The 7,535-nt window shown below is 45.3% G+C and overlaps 1 protein-coding gene across 1 annotated transcript; it reads left to right on the forward strand.

Moving 5' to 3' along the window:
- The first annotated feature begins 2,403 nt into the window (after positions 1 to 2,403).
- On the forward strand, positions 2,404 to 5,568 carry DUSP1 (dual specificity phosphatase 1). The gene is made up of 4 exons (XM_024199338.2): positions 2,404 to 3,177; positions 3,355 to 3,503; positions 3,721 to 3,940; positions 4,510 to 5,568. Exons 1-4 carry the CDS (start codon positions 2,808 to 2,810, stop codon positions 4,878 to 4,880), a joined length of 1,110 nt encoding a protein of 369 aa, XP_024055106.1. The 5' UTR covers positions 2,404 to 2,807; the 3' UTR covers positions 4,881 to 5,568.
- The last annotated feature ends 1,967 nt before the right edge of the window (positions 5,569 to 7,535 follow it).

Genomic DNA, 7,535 nt, shown 5'->3' on the forward strand with positions numbered 1-7,535 from the left:
TATTAAACTATTGCAGTGTGCCACATTAAACTATTGCTGCATTCCACCCTCCTCCTGCCTGACATGATTCCTGTGTATATACTTGTATATGCAGTAAGTAGGAGTTCTGCCAAAACAATAAACTCTAAATAAGGGCCTCAGCTCTTTGCCTATCCTTTCTTGACTGCTTTATTTTGTGAAAAGGCTATTACTCAATTAATTATTAATAATTATCACTATTATTATTTCCCTAAAAGAGATTTGTGGATGCCTGGTCAATAAAAGTTTGATTGGAGCATTGTAAAGGCTGAGGGTTATAAATAATAACCTTGCTAATGGCAGCATCTTATGCAGCACATCCAACAGACTGTGACCTGTTCTAACTGAATGGCCACTCTACTGTGAGCACAATATTTCACTGATCATGCTGCATGGGCATTAATGATTCACTGGAAACGATTAGTTGTAAACTGCCTCTACAGTGCTAATAAGTGAGTAGCTCATAGCGGGCTGGAACATCAAGCATTGGAACATACGAATCCTTCACTCACAATCTGTCTCTGTCATGGTGTTAGTATAATAGCAATAATAAATAAATAGAAATGAAAAAGTGCAGCTCTGTGTTTATTTTTAAGGGGAAAAAAACAGATTTGCTTTGAGTCTGCAGCTTTGGCAGGAGTCACGGTTTGGCAGAATGGATGCAATTGCACAATCAGTTAATCAGTTTCAGACCGGCAATTAGTACATCCCCAGCTATCCGAGGAGAAGATTCTGGATGGCTCTGGGGCACTTGATCAGATACAGATCAGCAGGGAACTCGAGAAGTTCTAGAAGGTTGCAGGGCACTTTGTTGTTTATGGACTGTCAGGGACTTACTGAGAAGCTTCTGGAACATTCTGAGGCAGTTGGCTAGTAATAGTTTGTCAGGAGCCCAGGGAGAAAGTTCTGGAAAGTCCCAGAAAAGTGTTGCTGTCTGGGAGTTAGAAAGTGTGAGAGGGAGTTCAAAGCAGTTTGAGGGAGTTTGAGGAAATGAGAACAGGGAAAGTTTGTGTTAAAAGGAGCAGCTGGAGAAGAGGAATGGTAAGAGAGTACTGCTGCGTGGTGGGGGAAAGGAATAAGGCAGAGAAGAGAAAAGCAGTTGTATGGGGGCAAGATTGGGAGAGAAGTAGGAGTCACAAGTGGGCAGTAGGGAAAAGGGAAGGTAGACAGACAAGGGGAACCTCCTCCCCCATTGGGAGGGACAGAGAAAACACGCAGCAAGGGAACAGCAGGCTGTGAGACCATATTAGAAGCCAAGCACCCAGGAAGGGGAAGCGAAAGTAACTGTGATTGGAAGCCCTGAGTAAGAAATACCCCAGTGCGTTGATGGAAGCTGATCACCCACAGGGAAAAATAACTTTTGGGAAGCCTTGCTACATTTGTGAAGGGGAAAAAATCAGAGATTGAACAGCTCTACTGCCAGTTATTTGGTAGCCCTGATTTCAGTGGGAATTTTTGAATATGCAAAGAATACAGTCCCAGGCCTAGAGTTTAGTTATATTGCTTTTTCTTCCATACAAAACAAACTGGGGAATATTCCTCTGTATATATACACACACACACCCCTTCTTTTAGGCACCTCAAATATATATTTAAAAGATGTCTATTCCTGTTCTGTCCACACTGTGACGCTTTTCTCAATACCCCTTTCACATACCAGACCTATGAGGTAATATGAAACAGTAAATGTCAGTAGGGGTGTGTGGGTAAGTGTAAAGAGAAATAATATGAAGTCTGTGCCTGCAGTCACATTCCTAATCTATAAAGGAACATGCACATGAACTAATATTGTTCTGAAGGCAGGAGGAACCACTGCCACTTGTGCTTTAAAAGAACCCCACTTAGCTTCTTAGCAGTGTGGGGTCTATGACACTGAGTGGCAGAGTTCTAATTCCACCCAGCAGAGGGCAGTTAGAGAGCTATACAGCCTAGCCATGTCATCGCACTAGGCATGGGGTGAGGGTGTGTGTATTCTTACATGCCAAACCGATAAGAGAACGTGGAGCAATACATAGGATGAAGGGAGAGTGTATACGTTCTTCAGCTTTCCGCTGTACATTGTGTGCCTTTTCATCAATGCCGGGAGGCCCGGTTGTTTCTGCCCGCAGCGCTGGGGAGCGTAGGGTTGCATCAGTTGATTTCCTGCCTGATCAGGATGGAAGTTTTGTATGTGTCTGTGTGTTCTGCATTCAAGCGACTGCAAAAGTGCCGATGACGTGAGTACTCCTGGGCAGGGAGTGTCTGCTCTACACGCCTGCAAGTGACGTCTTGCCTGAAGCAGTCATGTGATCCAGTCTCATTCACAAAAAAAGGGGGTGGGGGCAGGCAGCGAGCTGACTATATAAGGCCAGGCGCAGGGCTGCAGTGAGCAAGGGAACTGCTAATACCGAGAAGGAGGCCCAAAGAGCTGCTAGTGAAGCGAGGCTCCAGCAGCAAACAGCAACCTCAAACCAAGCCAGGGTCACTACCCCCTCCGACCCAGCGATACAGCGGCGGTGGCTGGAGTTAAACACAGAATTTTACAAGAAGCGCTGGCTGCTTTCTTTTTAAGCAACTCCCCTAGTAGAAACCAAGTAACCCCTGAGAAGAAACAAAGGAGCCGGGAGAGGAAACCGCCCCCAGGCACAGACAAAGGGGACTCGCCTTCCCCCACCCGAACGAGAACTTTGACCTTGAAAGAGACCAACCCCCTACCCCCCTCTCTCCCCGCCGGAGTCCTGCATTTGGGGGACCGACCAGCCGCTCCGAGCTCTCCTCCCTGCCGCTCCTCTCGCCCCGTGCACCGAGCTATGGTCAACATGCAAGTGTGCGCCCTGGATTGCGAGACGCTGCGGGGGCTCCTGCAGGACCGAGCTGCCCAGTGCCTGGTGCTGGACTGCCGCTCCTTCTTCTCCTTCAACTCCGCGCACATCCTGGGCTCCGCCAACGTTCGCTTCAGCACCATCGTGAAGCGGCGGGCCAAGGGGGCCATGGGGCTGGAGCACATCGTCCCCAACGAGGAGCTGCGGGGCCGCCTGCTCAGCGGGGGATACCACGCCGTGGTGCTGCTAGACGAGCGCAGCTCCGACCTGGAGCTGCCCAAGCGGGACAGCACCATCATGCTGGCCGTGAACACCCTCTGCAGGGAGGCCAGGGACACCCGCATCTGCTTCCTCAAGGGTGAGTCCCGGGAGGGCTCAGGGCATGGGTGGCATCAGTGGTGAAGCTGGGGAGACGGAGATTCTGGCTGGCACAATCTGGCCTGGGTGTTTTCAGGGGGGCGCAGAGAATTTATCTCACCAATGCTAACAAGACCTTTCCCTCTTTTTTTTTTTTTTTTTCCCCTTGCCATTCCAGGAGGGTATGAAGCCTTCTCTTCTGCCTGCGCTGAGCTGTGTACTAAGCCAACTGCTCCCACTGGCCTGAGCCTGCCTCTGAGTGCCAACAGCATGCCCAGCAGTGCGGATTCTGGCTGCAGTTCCTGTGGCACCCCGCTCTATGACCAGGTCAGTATGAAAGGGGCAAAGAAATAAGGGATCATTTGAATTGAGGATAGCCCTGGAGGCTGAGTATCTCCAGAGGTGATGTCCAGATACATTTAATACTAAAACTACGTAAAGAGAACAAACATCTGCTTGCCTGCATGTAACAAAAAAGAGGGGGGCTATTTTAAATCACAGAGTGCAATTAACTGATCCTCTTCCTTTGTCTCTTCTCTTTTAGGGTGGGCCGGTGGAAATCCTACCATTTCTCTACTTGGGCAGTGCCTATCATGCCTCCAGAAAGGACATGCTGGATGCTTTGGGGATCACAGCCTTAATTAACGTCTCGGCAAACTGCCCCAACCATTTTGAGGGGCATTACCAGTACAAAAGCATCCCAGTGGAGGACAACCACAAGGCTGACATCAGCTCCTGGTTTAACGAAGCCATCGACTTCATAGGTAAATGAGTGCTCTCTGCACCCTGTGCTTCCAAATAATCAGTTTGCATTATCCTTGAGGTGGAAATCTCAGTGGAAAACTCTAGCCCAGTTTAATTTTAAAATACCTCGGAAACTGTTTCCTCAACGATTAAAGTAACATGAAATAAATCTGTAGCTATTTTATTAGGGCCTGTGCTCCCTACGAGGCTGTATTGGCTAAATGCTGAGAGGAGCCTTAACTTTATAAAGCTGTCTGAAATATTGAATCCCATAACAGAAAGTAGTTAGTAACTTAGTTTGGTGTTCCACCAACACGTTTTTATTTTTTAAATAGAGATGACTGTTTCAAACAAGTATCAGTGGCTGAAGGAAACTCTTTGTATCATTGGAATTAGAGTTTAGTATAGAAATCCCTAGGTTGCTTTTCCCTCAGGGCAAGAGTCTCCTTTGTCTGTGAAGTGCCATGCACAGCTAGAGTGTTATGGAAAGAACAAATTTAAAAAAAATGTGAAATAGCAGCTTGTGTTTCTGTAGCACTGCAGCAACCTGACCCATGTGTTAACCATGTCATTTAATTGATTATTTCAGATTCTGTTAAAAATGATGGCGGAAGGGTATTTGTGCACTGCCAGGCTGGCATCTCCCGCTCAGCAACTATCTGCCTTGCTTATCTCATGAGGACCAACCGAGTCAAACTAGACGAGGCCTTTGAGTTTGTGAAGCAGAGGAGAAGCATCATCTCCCCAAATTTCAGCTTCATGGGGCAGCTACTTCAGTTTGAGTCTCAAGTCCTAGCCCCTAACTGCTCAGCAGAGGCTGGAAGCCCTGCCATGTCTGTATTGGACAGAGGAACATCAACCACCACTGTCTTTAACTTCCCAGTCTCTATCCCTGTACACCCTTCATCCAGTGCTTTAAGCTATCTACAGAGTCCCATCACCACTTCTCCAAGCTGCTGAAGGGTAGATGAACATTTATTCAGAAAACAAAAACTTGACTCTTGTCTAAAAAGTGCAATAACCCTAGGGACAGTGTCTTCAGTCATTTTAGTTCCCATGGGGTTTTATCCATCCCAGAAAAACACATTGTCGCAAGCACAGAGGGGCTGATTTGACTCCAGAGAGCTAGTTCTTTCTTGAGTTTGTTGTCATATTTTTGACCAATATCTGGATGCCTACAAAGGAGACAAAGAACACAGAACATTGCTTTCTTCTCCTGAGTTATTTCTCCTTTTGTCTGTCAGTTCTAAAAGACTAGTCCTTGTTAAATAGCATACCCACCGGTATTACCATTTCTGGACATTTTAAGCAACAGTGATGCTGTCCCCTTTTATATGAAAGTCCTGTTATTTATTTATTTTTGTGTAGATGCATTATTCTTGCCTTCACAAGCCTGAAGTTTAATTTCTAGAGAAACCAAATACCTCAGTATTTTTTGGGTACTGTAATCCTGTAAATACATCTTAAACTGTTTCCTAAGCACTGACGTGAAAGCACCAGATGAGTGCTTTTTTTTTAGTTGCCCAAGGTTGTATGTTTGCTGATTTTATTTATGATGTGAAATAATATATTTCTTCTTAGAAAAGAAGACATGGTTTTGTTACATGATTATGACTTTTTATACAAACAGAATAAATTATGACATTTCTATTGAAATCTGGATGTATAAAGTCTTATGTTTTCAGGATGTATAGTTAAACCTCACCTAGGCTGTCTCCCAGTCAAGGCTGCAGCATACAGCACAGGAGAAAAGTCTTTGAGTTCAAGTCCTTCTGCTTAACTTTGTGACAGCAAGCAAATCACTCAACCCCCTACTGTCTCAGTCAACCCTGCTGGAAAAATGGGTTTGTGAAAGGGCAGGGACCTCACTGAAAACTAGATTCTGCTCCTGAGCTAAGCTCGACATGAGTATGTAAACGATCAATAAACCTGTGGTTCAAATTGTGGTATAATAGCAACACTCTGCCCCTTGCTTTAATAAATCATATTATAAACACTCCAGGCCACCTTTTCAGCAGTGTGAAGTGGTGTTAGCTGCATTGATATCAACAGAGCTATGCCAATTTACACCAGCTGAGAAACTGGTAGATGACTAGCAGTCACCCTATTGCAAAACAAAATAGATCCCTTTTTTGAGGACCTTCCTTATTACTTATTTACTCTTAACACATTAAAGGTTAAGTCTAAAATCTGGCCCACCACTGACAATTGGCCCATATTTGTAAAGCTTCCCTTAAGGAGTGTAGTGACTTTCTTTGTTGCCCTGAATGTTTCTCTTTCCAGCCCAGAATATTTCTATTACCCCAAATGAAATGCCTGCCCTCTTCTTCCATGCGTTGTACACAAATCTGGGCATATCTACAACAGGAGATAGTTTAAACAAATTGCACTGTGTGGAGAGCACATATTTTATTTCTCTCACACTATGTCAAATTCTGCTCTCTTCCTGCAGATTTGCACAAGCGTGTCTCTACTGACTCCAGAGGAGTTACTCTGCATTTATATTGATGTAACAGAGCAGAAGCTATTTCATTACGTGCTGTAACAGAGACCGGAATTTTAGCCAATGAATATTCATGCCACCTTGAAGGTAAGACCTACAACAACCTATAACATACAATGAAACAGTATGAGATTAGTTGTGCACAGCCCTGCGGGTGGTGTAGCATCAGGCTATCCCACTGGGAGTTGTGGGAGAGATTGTATGCTCAGGACCACAGTTGCTGTGCCACCCCTGTACTTCCCGCTGAGACAAGGTAATGCTGCAGGTACAGGGTGGGTATGGGTATTTTCCCCACCTGCTTCCCTCTGTATTTAGAGTAGTTAATAACACTAGCAATGCTAGCCTTGTGCTCAGAAGGGTGCCAGAACTGCAACTGTGACTGGCTTCTTGCACCAACTGGATATGATCAGGCACTGTATCTTTAAAATCCAGTGGATCTAATTCTCCTCCTGGATATTATGCAGCCTCATTGAAGATGGGTTTGCACAGATGCAGATAAAAGTAGAATTTGACCTTGTCTCTTTACCTGAAATGAAGGCACTTATCATTAAAGTAGACGCTGAAGTCCAAGGTTAGGCGTGAGCTCTTATTGAGTATATAATAGCTGCTGTTTGCCTACACAACCAGTGCTGAACCAGACACCACATAATTCATTGCTTTGTAAAGCCCTGTGAGATAACTGAAGTGTTAATGTAAATCCATTCTATGTAAAATCCAGTTCTGTTCTCTTGGGAGGAGGTACGGTACCCTTAAAAGTTAATCTGATTGCACAGCTAGGTCTGAAATTCTCCCAGATGAAATATTTCACAGACGCTGCTCTGCCTTCAGAAGTATATGTTAGCAATCAGTGAGCCACAACCTGACCCCAAGGGACAAAAACAAATGGAACAGCAAAAGGGAAGTAAACAAACATCCCTATTCACCGACAACTGAAGCGAGAACCCTTCCCCCTCCTCCCCACAATTCATTGCATAAGTGACCCTCCTACTGGAATTGAATTATCCACCCCCAGAGCCTCTCCCACTCCCCAAATCCCAGAATGCTATCCACCCCCTTTCCTTGTTCCATGAAAATGAACTTGGAAGGTCTTACAGTTCCATGGAATTACACCC

This window comes from Terrapene carolina, unplaced genomic scaffold (genome assembly GCF_002925995.2).
Source record: "Terrapene carolina triunguis isolate 2854851 unplaced genomic scaffold, T_m_triunguis-2.0 Scaffold395, whole genome shotgun sequence".
Classification (NCBI taxonomy): Eukaryota; Metazoa; Chordata; order Testudines; family Emydidae; genus Terrapene; species Terrapene triunguis.

Excerpts from the sequence above, each read along its gene's own strand:
- DUSP1 (XM_024199338.2), top strand. The coding sequence starts at position 2,808 with ATGGTCAACATGCAAGTGTGCGCCCTGGATTGCGAGACGCTGCGGGGG. Across the intron at positions 3,178-3,354 it reads CCGCATCTGCTTCCTCAAGG|GAGGGTATGAAGCCTTCTCT; the intron begins GTGAGTCCCGGG and ends TTGCCATTCCAG. Across the intron at positions 3,941-4,509 it reads CGAAGCCATCGACTTCATAG|ATTCTGTTAAAAATGATGGC; the intron begins GTAAATGAGTGC and ends TGATTATTTCAG.